Source organism: Myodes glareolus, chromosome 9, assembly GCF_982192425.1.
Source record: "Myodes glareolus chromosome 9, mMyoGla1.1, whole genome shotgun sequence".
In the NCBI taxonomy this organism is placed as follows: Eukaryota; Metazoa; Chordata; class Mammalia; order Rodentia; family Cricetidae; genus Myodes; species Myodes glareolus.
Genome location: NC_142034.1, coordinates 25,174,947 through 25,188,018, shown reverse-complemented (window position 1 = coordinate 25,188,018; position 13,072 = coordinate 25,174,947). Strand labels below are relative to the sequence as shown.

The following is a 13,072-nucleotide window of genomic DNA, read 5'->3' as shown; positions in this document are numbered from 1 at the left end:
AAGCTGGGCTCCACAGCCCCTCAGCTCTGGAGTAGGTGGTCAGTACCACACAGCACCTAGGCATAGCCAGCCCAGCCCTGGGCATGAGGCAGGAAGAGAAGCCACCTCCAGAGCACCCTGCTCAGGCAGGACCTCACGGGTCAGTGCCTGTCCCTCTTCACAGCCTGTCACATGTGCATTCTCCCCGTGACTCAGAACAACGAGGCTCAGACAGGGAAAGGGGTTCGTTCTAGGCCACACAGCTGCAACAGCTTAAATGGGGATTTGAACACAGGCCATCCTGACTCAGTGGTCTGAGCCGCTAGCCCTGAGCACAGAAGGAGGGCAGAGGGCTGTCCTAGTCCAGGTTCTGAAAGGCCTTAGCGGTGGCCTGACAGTACTGCTCCCAGCCTCCAGGGAATTGGACTCTGAGTCACTGCTTGATGGGGTGACAGCATGGGTCCCAGGACACTCTACAGGGATGGACAGGACAGTACAAAGGGATTTCCACCATTAGCAGGCCAAGTCAAGAAGATGTCAGTGAATAAGATATCACCTCACTGGGGTGGCGGACGGATGCCACTGTTGGGGGCTAGACCGCTGCTACGTTACATGGCCCCTGCCCAGAGACGCTGAGGGAGATGTCTCTGTCATAGAGATGCTGTGCACCCCACCACTCAACACCAATCCCTAAGGCAGCCATGGCCAGGCAGGGTGGCAAGGCGTGGCCCTGCTGGGTCTCCCTCTGGAGCCTGCGCCGGCTCAGTGACTCTTCAGAGTGAAGTGGACACTAAAGGCAAGGCGACTGAAAAACCATGTCCTGAGGTCGCCTGACCATTCCCACCACTACCCCGCCCCCAGCAGAGCCTCTGGAGCCTCATGTCTTAGCAGAGGTGGCCTGCCTCTAGCCCATGCCCAGCCCACAGACACACACCTACATACATGCCTGCGTGCTTACACAGGCACACTCACATGCACGCGTGTACACAGACACATATTTGCCAGGCAAGACGCCCTCCCCACACGGGGATCGTCCGTCCCCTCCCCCTGACATATGCCTGGCCCCCTGGGAACGGCCCTCCCAGTGGCCCATTGTGACCCTTTGCAGGCAGCGGAGGGTGCTGACTAGGTGACCGTGGTGGGCTCCCTCCTGGCTTACTAACCTGGAGACTTTAAACAGAGGGAACAGAGTCCTGCCGGCTTCCCTCCCGCCGCTCGCTGGAGCCCTGGGTGAGGGACAGGAAAGGAGGAAACCAATGAATGAGCTGAACGAGCTATGGGCAGGAGGGTTGGGCCAGGGGGCGGGGTGCAGCAAGACAGGGCTGTAGGAGCTGTCCCTTCAGAGGTCACCAGGGTGTGAGGGGCTCCCCTCGGGGTAGAGACCAGGGATTAGAGGAAGGGCAGGCAATAAAAGGACAAAGACATCACTTGGGGACAGACAGGAGGACAGACAGTAACAACACGGAAAACATGGGGTCCCCAGAGTTGAGGCCCCCCCCCTCGTCAGACAGACAGCCCTGGTCCTCTTTCTGGGACTAGGGAGCAGGCACTTGGCTTGGGTGCCCATTTAAGACCCCAAATGCAGCACCCATGGGGGCCCAACAGCTCCCCCTATCCGGGTCTCTCACTTTGGGCAGGAATGGGGTCAAGGTCAGAGGGCTAGCCTCGCTGTTCGCCGCCCTTACCCCAGCTCCAAAGACCCTTCCTCAACCTGGCAACCTCATCCCTAACCTCCCCCCCCCCACCAGCGGTGAATGTCCTGTCCAGCGGTCTCCAACAGAGGACACGGGCATTACACAGCCTACAGGTGTTTGCATGCAAATGCAAACCTTGCTTGGCAGCGGTGAAAAGCTCCGGTCCTATTTCTACTGGAGGCCCTTTTGCAGGGTCCCCATATCTCCCCTCATACCCTTCTCTTTCTACACGGAAGAACTTCCTAAATCTATCCTACCCTATGCTAACAGATACCACCTCTTTTTTGCCACCGGGTCTGAGGTACAAATCCCCTTCCTGCCTGGAGACGTTGCATCTGGGCACAGCCCTTGCTTGGCTAGCCTGGGTACATCCACACTCACTGCACGCACTCTCTGAGCCCCCTGCCAATCTCCCGGTTCCAATTTTCCCACCGATTACCCGACGCACGGACGCCCCGGGGAGAAACAGCTGCTGTACCCAGATGTGGGCAGACTACTGAGAAAGAAGGCAAGAATGCACCACCAATCCAGCACCCCAGGGTGCCCTGGATGGTGGGTGTGAGAGGGGCAGGCTGACTGCCTAGGGTAAAGAAGGGACTCAACAACCCAGTCTCCACACAGTGTGAGTGGTCCAGGATGACCTTGAACTCTGGAACCTTCCTTGGTGCCAGAATTACAACCGTGCTTGCACCCCATCTCCAGCCCCTTCTCATCAACCTCCCCAGAGCCCTGCCCTCTGCACCAGCTGAAGTACTAGGTCTCAGGAGATTCAAGGTTTCTTTTAGAATCTTTTCCACCTCTGCCCAAATTCTCTCAATGAATCCGGAGTCTGCAGACAGCCACCATGAATACTTTAAGGTACAGGAAAGTGAAGCCGTGTCCCCAGTGAGTGTCCCCAGAACTGCTCCTGAACTACCTCCCATCTAACCTCCCCTTGCATCAGTATTTGGGAAGTTCTCCCTGAAGTCTAACTGTGGTCCATTACATGTGAGGTCCATTACATGGTCCAGCAGATTTTTTCCCCCACATTCTTCCTGCCTCGTCTTAGGGCAGGTGACTGGCCCTGGGCTGCCAGGTGGGTGACAAGGTTTCACTGTGGGTGACTTTAAAGTCCCTCAGAGGACCCTTCCTGTTTAACACACCAGGAAGCATAGGCTCCTAAGGACCAGGTCTGGGGTTGGCAGTGAGGGTCTATGTCTGACAAGGGCTGTTATGAGCCCTGGACACCTTCTTGGGGAGCTTAATTCTCCTCAAGGAGGCGGCTTGTATCTGGGTCACTGAGGGACACCCAGCCCTCGGCCATAATCAGGAGACTGAAATGGGGGGGGGGCATAGGACAAGGATATGTCCCCCTCTCTCTGGCCGTGTACAAACACCTCTGCCTGGGGCCTCACTGTGGACCAAGTCTAAGGCTTACTGAGTTCTGGGGGTCCCCAGCGATGAGACCCCAAGAGACACAGCTTTTCTCCTGACTTGGGATATTCCACCCCGGGCCTTGTAGGCAGCCGAGCCTGCTGACCACAGATCTCAGAAAACCTGGGAGCAGTGACTGAGGCCAGCCACCTGCTGGACCCGCAGCATGAAGGAAAATGAGGGCTGGATTCTTGTTTCTCAATAGGATGGAGTGCAGGACTGGCCGGGGCTTCCAGCCACCTCATCCATCCCTGAGGCTGGAGGACAGATGCAGGCAAGGTGAGTGTCAGTCATGGAGTAAGCCACCAGTGTGTGTATGTGTGTGGGTCCGAGTATCTTGGCCTTGTGCCATTTCCTCTGGCTCAGCTGAAGCTGGGAAGTATTCCTCCCACCCTTCATGTGACAAAGCATTTCTTATCTCAGGGGACAGGAGGTGGAGAGAACCTCAGACAACTGACAGGGAGCTTAAAACCCTCTATTTCCAACTTTTTTACTGATATCAAGGACACTGAGGATCAGAGAGGGCAATATAGTTGCCAAGGTCTCAGAGCAAGAGAGGAGACGCCAGTCTAAGTTTGTTCTTTAGGGAACAAAAGGGACTCCTTATTGCTTCCTTTGTTCCACAACTCAGGACCCCTCGGTCACAAGCAAGAGTCAGCTTCTGAGAGGGGGTGCCATGCTGATCATTGAGGGGAATGGCTGATCACCTAGCTTCTGCTCCCACACTGCCGACCCCTCCTCATAGGCTGGGCAGTGTTTCTCTCTATCTGACCTCCATTCTTCCTGCTGCAGCGTAGGCTTGTTTCTTCCCAAGCTGTCCGTGCAGGGAGCAGGAGAAGGGAGCAGAGCAGACGTGCAGCCTCCACACCCTGCCAGCGCTGAGGACCAGGGCAGGGTGTCCTGGCAGTTGGCCCTATGCCTGGTTTGCACATGGCAGAAGAATGGCAGATGTAGCGACGTGACTATAGAAAAAGAGCTGCTTCTAGGAACTGCCCAACCCCGTCCTCTCCAAAGCCCAGCCTCAGGCGGGCGGCAGTCTCTGCCCCTCCCCAGGACCCTGGTTCGCTTATCCCAAGCCAGGCACTGCGCTGGGCCTTTCGCCTATTCTCTCGTGTGTTCTTCTCTGTTTCATAGTAGAAACCAACTTTGCCCTCAGTGTCTGTGCTTCCATGAAGCTAAGTCTAACCTTGTTCTCACTTGCTGCATTTCTTCTGCTCCAGTCCCTGGTGACAGAGTTCATGTCTGTCCCTTCCTTCAGAAGCTGCCATCGTGACTCAGTGGTCTCGTACTATCTCTTCTAGGCCACCAGTCTTTATCCCAGCTTTGCCCTAGGTAACAGGGGACATGCATTTGAAAGGAGCCACAGCAGGACTAAGGACCGGGGTCCAGGGCTCTGCCCCGTGCCAGGTATGGAATGCACGTGGGTGGCAAGGAAGCCGGGCCAGTAGACGTGTTATAAGATCAGGATGGGCAGACCAGGACCTCTGGGGTTCTACACACACACACACACACACACACACACACACACACTCACACACACGGTCTAAGGCCAGGCAGGAAATAACCTCTTCTCTCCATATCTAAGCTTTGTTTCAATTCTCACTCCCAGAGCTCAGGGGCCTGGTCTGGAATAGGAGGGAAAGGGGGAGTGCACTGTGGCCTGAGCTGAAGCCGGAAGGGCCTGAGGCGCCAAACCAAGCAGCTACAAGAAGCTCTAGAGAACTGGTACCCTACTGCCCTGTCCTGCAGCATCCTCCCCACCAAGGCCATACATACTCATCCTGCTTTAGAGTAAGGACACAGGAGAGGTGGGGGACAGGACACCCACCTTCCCGGATGCTTAGCTCCCACCCTCTAAGAAGCTGGAGCCTTGGGAGTTGAGCCAATGGGTGAGGGGAGCTGGAAAGATAGGCGGGACTCTGGGCCCCATGTGGGTGGTGTCCTTCCCCCTATAAGCAGGCGCTATTAATATATGCAAAGCATATGCAAATCACCCAGAAGAGAGACACAACACTCGCAGGAATGTCAGAAGAGACCTTGGAGATCATCCAGCCCCGCCCCCTCATTTCAGGTGAGAAAGGAGACCAGGGAAGGGACTTACTCAAGGTCACACAGACAACTAGGCCTGAGACAGGATTAATGCAGGGCTCCAGGCTCAGTATGGTTTCTGATGCATCTGTCATCTGGAGGGTTAACCACGGGAGAGTGGCCAGGGCGTGGCATGGTGCCCAGAAGCTTCCTGGATCCCCCTTGCCTCCCTGAAGCCTGAAGGTAGTCTGATGGGCATGGGTTGAGAGACAGCAGTGGGACTGAAGTGCCATTAGGGAACAGGGACCAGGGACCAGAAGGGCTGGGAAAAAATCTGTTGGGGAGGTGGGGAGGTGAGTGCCAGAAGGTTCCTGAAGTGTGCGAGGCAGGGGCATGAGGAGCCCGCTGTCAAGGTGAGTTGGTGTGGGAAGAGCCACCACACACACACACACACACACACACACACACACACACACACACCGTGCAGGCTTGAGTGTGCTCTTAAATGCACAGCAGCCCCTCCAGCCTGCACTTTGACAGTGATGGCACCTGACAGCCCATAATAGTCAGCCGGCCCATCCCTGCCGAGGGAGGCAGTGGCTATGGCTGTTCAGGGACTGCTCCCTCAGCAGCAACCTTCCACTCAGTCCTAGAAAGCAGGATCGCTGCTAGGGCAGAGCAGACAGACAGAGGGGAGGGGCCACCAGAGAGAGCAAGGGGACCTTTGAAGGAGAGGGGACATGGGGCGGGCGGGCCGGAGGAGAGGCAGGGAGATGGGAGGTGGGAGTGAAGTAGGAGACCCGAGGTGCGAAGAGGGGATTTTGGAAACAGGAGGATAGAGAGGGATGCTGTGGGGTCCCAGGGGCCTAGAGGACCACAATAGAGTCGGGGTGCGGGGGGGGGGGGGAATGACTGGGTATAGAGTCCTGCCACTGAGGTGCCACACTGTCAGCAGGGGTTGGGGACCAAGCTTCTGCCCATCACTGACTGCCAAGAAGTCGGCCCTCCCTCCCTCCCTCCCTTCCACCTTCCCTCCCTCCCTCCCTCCCTCTCTTGCTCCTGCCTCTCTCCCTTGGGGCAGGAGCTGCTTCCCAGCCAAATCCAAAGCCTTCATCTCCTCTTTTCAGAGCTGGGAATAAAAGAAGGGGAAGCGAGCGCAGCCCTCAAACCCGCTGACGGCCAGATTTTTATTATCTTTGCTCAAATGGGCCCTGGGAAGCCAGCTAAGGAGTCTTCAAAGAACCCCTGAGTGCCTCATTGAAGCTGCACCTGCTCCGGCCCACCCACAGCAGGCGTGGGCTGGGGGCACAACTCATCCCCAGAACCCCCAACTCCAGGGAGCTGAGCCAAGGATTCCAGAAGCCTCAACCTCAGCACCTTGTGTCCAGGCAGGGGCCACAAGGTCAGGGAGCCAGGCCAGACCTGGGCTAGCTGGGCATCAAGGCAGGCCCTGTTCCTATCCGGGCCTGAACAACATAAATGAAGGAGGAAAAGGCATCTCCTTGCCAGAGCTTAGAGATAAGTGCTTAGAATTCCTCGAAAGAGATGCCTTTATGGCCAGCCTGGGATTTCCCCTGGACCCTGACCTGCCTGGACACTCACAGGCTACTCCATTCCTCCAGACTCCCGTGATAGTGACAGCACGAACCTTGTCAACCACCACCGCTTCCTGCTGTGCTCCCAGCTCAGTGAAAGAGGTCAAATTCGTGTAAGCCAACCTTCCCCTCGCCTGAGCACGGTGCCCAGCAGTTCCAACCCTCAGTTGGGCTGCTCTTCTTCCCCCAATACCTATCTGGGGTGGAGGTGGGGAGCTTCAAAGAGCCCAACCCGATTCCTGCTCAGCACTTCCAGGGCTGGGGTTTTGGCAGAGAATGCCAAGGCTAGCCAGCACTCGGCAGACAGAGCCTGTGCCACCCCTTCCCCCATCCCCTGCTCTGACCACACCATCGAGATCGATGCCCGCAGCCAAAAAGGAATCAATGGTTCTAATTAAACCCTATTCTTGGGTGGGTCCCTGAACAGGAAGGGGGGACTCTCAGAGGGGCCATGAATTCTGGTGGGTCACTACTCACCTTTAAGAGGCTATATAAGTAAGGCCAGGGAGCCCCCCAGACCTCCTATGCTAGTGGAAAGTGAACAGAGGGGTGGTGGTGGTGGGAGCCTGAGGTGGGAGCATGTCTCTGAGGGCTTGTTCTAGGAACCCTTCCCCTAGTGAGGCTCCTCTCCCCTCTCCTGGTCTCAGACTACATGTGTTTCTTCTAGGTCGATCTCCAGAGCAGGAGCCAGAAGGGAGACCTCCATCCCAGTGTCATAGCTGAGAGCTAGCCCTCCAGGAAGGAAAGATGCAGGACCGGGGGGCAGCACTGGACAAAGACCCTCTTGTCCTCAAGGCAGAGTGGCAGGGAGCCAGGGCAAAGCCTTTGCAGCCAATGGTGCCTGGGTATGAGGCAGCCTAGGGGGAGCCCCTTCCCCTTATGTCCAGAGCCCTTGCCCACCGTTGCTTCCACACCAGGCTAAGTCTCTACATCAACTCTCAGCCTATCGAGAGCACTCCTTCTGACTGAATAGCACTTTGGACACTTACCCTGAGTGACTCCCACACCAGCCAGCATCAACCAGACCCCTGTACCCATACCACAGCTGCCCCTCACTTACAAACACACACCAGCCATGCTAGAAACCAACAGTGTCCCAGCTGTCACTAGAGACAACAGCCTCGCCACCCCTAGTAACTCTCCATCGGGCACATCAGCAGGTTTTTAGTCACAGGGACAGGGAAGGGGAGAAACTGAGGCACAGAGTTAGACAGTCAAGCAGTTGGCTCAAGGTCACCCAGACCAAGATGACCAGAGTAAAGTATCTTAATACCCCATCCCCAAAGGGCACAAACCCCACCCAAAGGAACAGTTGTATCCCTAGACCTAGCGTCTGCTCAGTTTCTCCTCTTCCCACCTTCATCCCAAACACCTTCTAAGGGGCTGCAGCGGAAAAGCCGCCACCAGGGACCCCACTTCCCTCAAAGCTGGGGCCTGCGGAGCTCCAGATATGGCAATATTTGAGAGGGGCTGTAAGGGCAGTTCAGCCTTGCTCACACTGCTGATCCGGCTCACCTGGCTCCCCGCGGGCCCCAGAGTCCCTTGGTCCAACCTCCTCCCTGGGAGAGCGGGCGCGACCCTCCGCGGTCCTCTCCCACCAGGCCAGGGCAAAGCGCCGGAGGCACTGCCAGGGCTGCATGGGGAGGCGTGGGGCTGGGGGCGCGCACCAGCAGCCACACACGCCCCACCGGGCCCTGCCAGCTGAGCTGCGGAGGCACCCGGTCGGCCCCCTCTACTGCCACCAGCATCCTGCTGCCCCCACCAACAGGACTCGGAGCCGGCCCGGGAGCTTCTGACGTAGCAGGGGGGTGCGTGGGAGAGGAGGGGGAGCCACGACGAGTCCCCTCCCCAGCCCCGCCCCTCTACTCTCCAACCCCCTGCAGTCCCCACCTCCTCATCACCCCGGACGCCCTCCCCAGCTGGGGGCGCCCTCCTTTGCCCCTTGCCTCTGCAGGGGGAGGGTTTAAGATCCAGAAGCCCCTCCCTCAGTCCCTCCCTCTCTATGGCCCTCCCTACCCGCCCGGAGAGCGGGGAGCAGGTCCCCAGTTTCTGCAACTGCTGCGGAGGCTAGGAGGTCTCCAGGGCTAGGGCCTCGAGGTGCAGGGGGTGGGGTGTAGAATACAGCCTTGTATCCTGGCAACACAGCCAAACCCAGAGCGCTCTCAGTCCCTTGCTTCCCGGAGGGACTGGCGCGAAGGGTCCAGCACCACCAGCCCAGCGCCTGCACCCCATTCTGAGAGCTGAGGCGGGGATGATGCTCTTCCCTTTATCCCTTTCCCTCCCCCCTCAGCATCCCTGGCCTCACCTCGCATGGACCTCCTCCTGTCCCCCCTACTCTCCTCGCCACCCCTTTCACCCACCCCTCCCCCCCTACATTGTAACCCCGGGTCCCCTCCCCCCCGGGCACCGAGAGGCCCTCCTCGCCCTGTTCCCAGCTTCGCCAGCTCAGACCCTCTCGGTTCCCAGCGCTCTGCCGCCCTGCTCCTCCCCAGCGCGGCGCGCAGCTGTCCCCTGCCCCCCGCAACACCTGCGCCCGGAGCATCCCTAGCCCGGCCGGCCGCCGCCTCCCGGGCCCGGCCGCCGCCCCCGCCCCCGGCCGAGGGGAAAACACACAAAGAAAACAGAAATACCTTCCACTTAAGCATGGAGGCACATTAGGGAGGAGAGAGACAGGGACATGCCTTGGGACGGAGCGTTCCCCATCGGGCGGGGGCGCGGGGGGCGGGGGCCCCGGGCCGGCCTGCCTGGCGCTCGCCCTCTCGCCGCCTCGCGGGCTCCTCGCTCGGCCCCAGCCTCGGGGCGCGGTGCCAGGCGGGCGGGCCGGGGGCGCGGACCCCGCCGGGGTGGACCAGCTTGGGAGGGCGCCGGCGGCCGGGCGTGTGGGTGCGCGCGCGCGCGGGCGTGTCACCGAGTGTGCGAGAGCGAGAGTGTGTGTCTCTCTGTGTGTGCGCGCGAGTGCGCGCGTGCGGCCGGCGCGGGTGTGTCACTGCGGGCGGGAGCGCGCGCGACGCGGGCACGCGCGTGTGGCCGGATGGTACAAAGGGCCGCCGGGGGTGGCGGGGAGCGGGGGAGGGGAAGGGGCGCAGCGCTTCCTCGCGCCCTCCAGCAGCACACCGGCATCCCGCAGCACACGGCCCGGATTGGGGTGCGGGGCGCGCTCATGCTCCGCCCCCCCTCTCCACCTGCTATTCCCCCCACCCACCCAAAGCGGTCCTCCAGCCGCTAGAAACAAATGACCCCGGAGTGGCCTCGAAGGAGGCATCTGGGGAGGTGACTCCTTGGGTGTCCCAAGCACGCCTTGGGACAGAAAAGCACTCCCAGGCGCAACGAAGCAGGACGAGAGGATGGGGAAAGGACGAGAGAAGGGGGGGACCACTCTTGAGCCAAGGTGACCTCGGAGCGCCATAGTCGCTCTACACCTGGAGGGGCCCCTGGGTGCTCTCCAGGGTCGCGCCCCCACACCCCTGCTCCTCCCCCTTTCTCAGCCACCACTCGGCCTGGGACCCAGCTCTCCGGCGCCCCCTGCTGGACAACCTCCTAGCCCCTACTTTGGTTTCCCGCCCCTACCTCAGGCGCGAGCAGGTACTGCGTGCGAGTGAGGGAGGACACATTGATCCCCTCTGAAGTGGACCCAAAGTTGGACACCCCAGACAGTCTTCTTACGCCTCTTCTGGTGACACCTTTGCCACCTCCACGGCAGTCTGCAAATTGCCATCTCGGCACTCCCCACCCTGATTCACTTTACTGGGCCTACCTGGTGATTCTGCAGACTTCTCCATCACCAAGTTGGACCCAGTCCCGCGTTGACCTTTTGTGCTCAGGCTTCTCCCTCCTTCCTTCCCTCGGCTTCTGTGGCCAGTTCCTCCTCTCAGAATCCTTGCTTCGAGAGGGGCAGGTGGGCTGTGCCCTCTGTCTGTTTTATTTTCTCCTAGCATTCCCAAAAGCAGTTCAGATGGTCAAGGAAAGGCCACCTGGTGCCCACATCTCTTCCCTGAAGTCCACCCGGCAGAATGGCTGGCAGACAGAGCCCAGGAGAGGATACCCCACCCCAAGTGGCCCAGATGTCAAACCGGTTTCCCCACTTCGTGATCTACCCAGTCCCAGCCTTAATCTGGGCTCTTGCTTTTCTGCCCGCCCCCAGGCCTGCCTCTGAGCCAGCCACGTGCCCAGCTAGGGGCAAGGTCCCAAATGCCCCTTACAGATCAATTCCAGTTCCACTAACTTAGGTGGCAGGGCACGGCAGTGGGAGGGGACTCGGCTCCAGCTGGCCGTGTCAGGAGGACAGCCAAGAACTCTGTCCTGGACACACGGTCTGGGCACACAACCCCAGCAGTTAAGACCATGACTTCTCTCCTGGGCCAGCTGCTTTTCCCTCTGCCAACTGGATGGTGCCCATCTTTTGGCCTCTGGGCACTCACTGGGCACCCTTCCAGCTCTCTGCCTGGCTGCCTTCCCAAGATGGGCACCAGGAGGCACCCGGCCCTGTGCATGGGAGGGGTCATAGCCATTAAGCCTTGAGCCCGGCACACACCTCTCCTCCCTTCAGACCTTCACACTACTCCATAAGACTCCTCTGCCTTTGGGGTCTTCCCAACCCAGAGGCCCCTCCTGGGGGTGGACAAAATGTCTTCCTGTCCCTATTCTGTGCCCATCCAGGGGGAAGGGCATCAGCCAGTACTTTGCCTATAGTCTCTAACTTAATCCTGCCATATTAGCCATTTCTCAGAAGTGAAGGTGCAAACCTGTCATTCTAGGTTTGAGAGGTAAAGGCAGGAGGGTCAACACACAAGACTGGGCTGGACTAGACCGGTCCTGTCTTCCTAAGTGAGTTCTAGACTAGCCAGGGATACGTGATGAGACCTTGCCCAAGAAGCAAGACAAAACAGAGAGAAATAAAGGAATAGAGAAATAAAGGAAGTATAGGCAACGGCCCAGTCCCAGAGCCTGAGCCGCAGTTGGTCTGACTAGGACTCCCGGCCTCTGCTGTTTCCACTGTCATCTTGCCTGCTGCTACAGAAGCAGAGCCCAGCCCTGGCTCTCCAAGTCTCATACCCTTGCAACCTTAGCAGACATCAGGGGGAAGATAAAGCCGGGAGTTAGGACAGGGTTTCTCTCCGAGGGGACAATTGGAAAGATGTTTCTCCCATTCTCTCCTATTTTATGGATTCTTTCCTGCATTTAACATTTGACTCCTTGGCTTGCCCACAAGCCACTGATCAAGATCGGGTGGGGAAAGATGGTCAAATCAGCACCTAGGAATCATAGACAGCTCCAGAGAAGGCTCCGGAGGAAGCCTTCTGCGGCAGGGCAGAACCATCAGCTTCCAGTGTCTTTCATTTGTGTGGCTAGGTTTTGTTTCTGTTGTGTTGTTTTTTTCTAAACAACCTTGCTGTATAGTTCAGGCTGGCCTTCAGCCTACAAGCCTCTTGCTTCAGTTTCCCTAGTGCTGGGATCCCAGATGCTGGACACCAGGTATGGCTTGTGTAGCTCACTTTTTTTTTTAATAAGGCATTAATGGTCTTTTTTTATGTATTCATTTATTATGCATTCAATATCTGCCTACATGTGTGCCTGGAGGCCAGAGAGGGCACCAGATCTCATTACAGATGGTTGTGAGCCACCATATGGTTGCTGGGAATTGAACTCAAGACCTTTGGAAGAGCAGGCAATGCTCTTAACCACTGAGCCATCTCTCCAGCCCCGTGTAGCTCACTTTTGTTGTTGGTTTAACTTTTTTTATTTTTTCCCGTGCTGGGATTGAACCCAGAGCCCACACATTGTGGGCACATGCTCTGTCCCTGGGTCACGTCCTAATGGTGAATCCTTCACATCTCTGATCATCTCAGAGCTAAGAATCCATTTGACACACACACACACACACACCCTCTACTCCCCCAAAGACCCTATATATACATACACACACACCAGGACGGCCAGCCCCAGGGCCTCATGGGAGCATGATAATAAACAGAGTCTGAACAGAAACAAATGTATCACAGTCCCAAACAATGACCTGACCATCACCCTTCAAGGATGGCCCACCTGTGAGACCTCTGAAAGAGAACTTAACTGCAAGGAAGAGGGTGATAAGGGCCTGAACAGCCTGGGTGTTCCTTACCCAACAGAAGCAAGCAGGATGGCTTCTATATGCTGGCATGGTGCCCAGCACAATCCCGTGCCAGCTGCCTCCACCTGAGATGCCTTAGGTGCTGCCCCGCCTCCTCTCATTCCTCAACATAACTTCCCCAGGTCCTCCTCCCCTGTGGCTCCTTCTTAGCCAAGAGCTGGCGTGTTTGGGGACTGGGGAAAAAAACAGAACTTTACCACTCCCCCTGTCCTTCCCAAATACTCCAGGGCCCTGGC

The 13,072-nt window shown here is 58.0% G+C and overlaps 1 protein-coding gene across 14 annotated transcripts in view; it reads right to left on the bottom strand.

Moving 5' to 3' along the window:
* Positions 1 to 9,356, bottom strand: part of Srcin1 (SRC kinase signaling inhibitor 1) — a 63,856-nt gene extending 54,500 nt beyond the window's left edge. For 3 of the 14 annotated variants that reach the window (XM_048450868.3, XM_048450873.3, XM_048450881.3), the window contains exons 1-2: positions 8,225 to 8,477; positions 1,143 to 1,205 (exon numbers count right to left, since the gene is read on the bottom strand). In XM_048450868.3, the coding sequence (XP_048306825.3) occupies positions 1,143 to 1,205; positions 8,225 to 8,348 (187 nt within the window). In that variant the 5' untranslated portion in view covers positions 8,349 to 8,477. Of the gene's footprint in view, positions 1 to 1,142; positions 1,206 to 8,224; positions 8,480 to 9,339 lie in introns of those variants that run through there. The other 11 variants (XM_048450877.3, XM_048450875.3, XM_048450872.3 and 8 more) reach the window with 8 other exon arrangements.
* Positions 9,357 to 13,072: the final 3,716 nt, after the last annotated feature.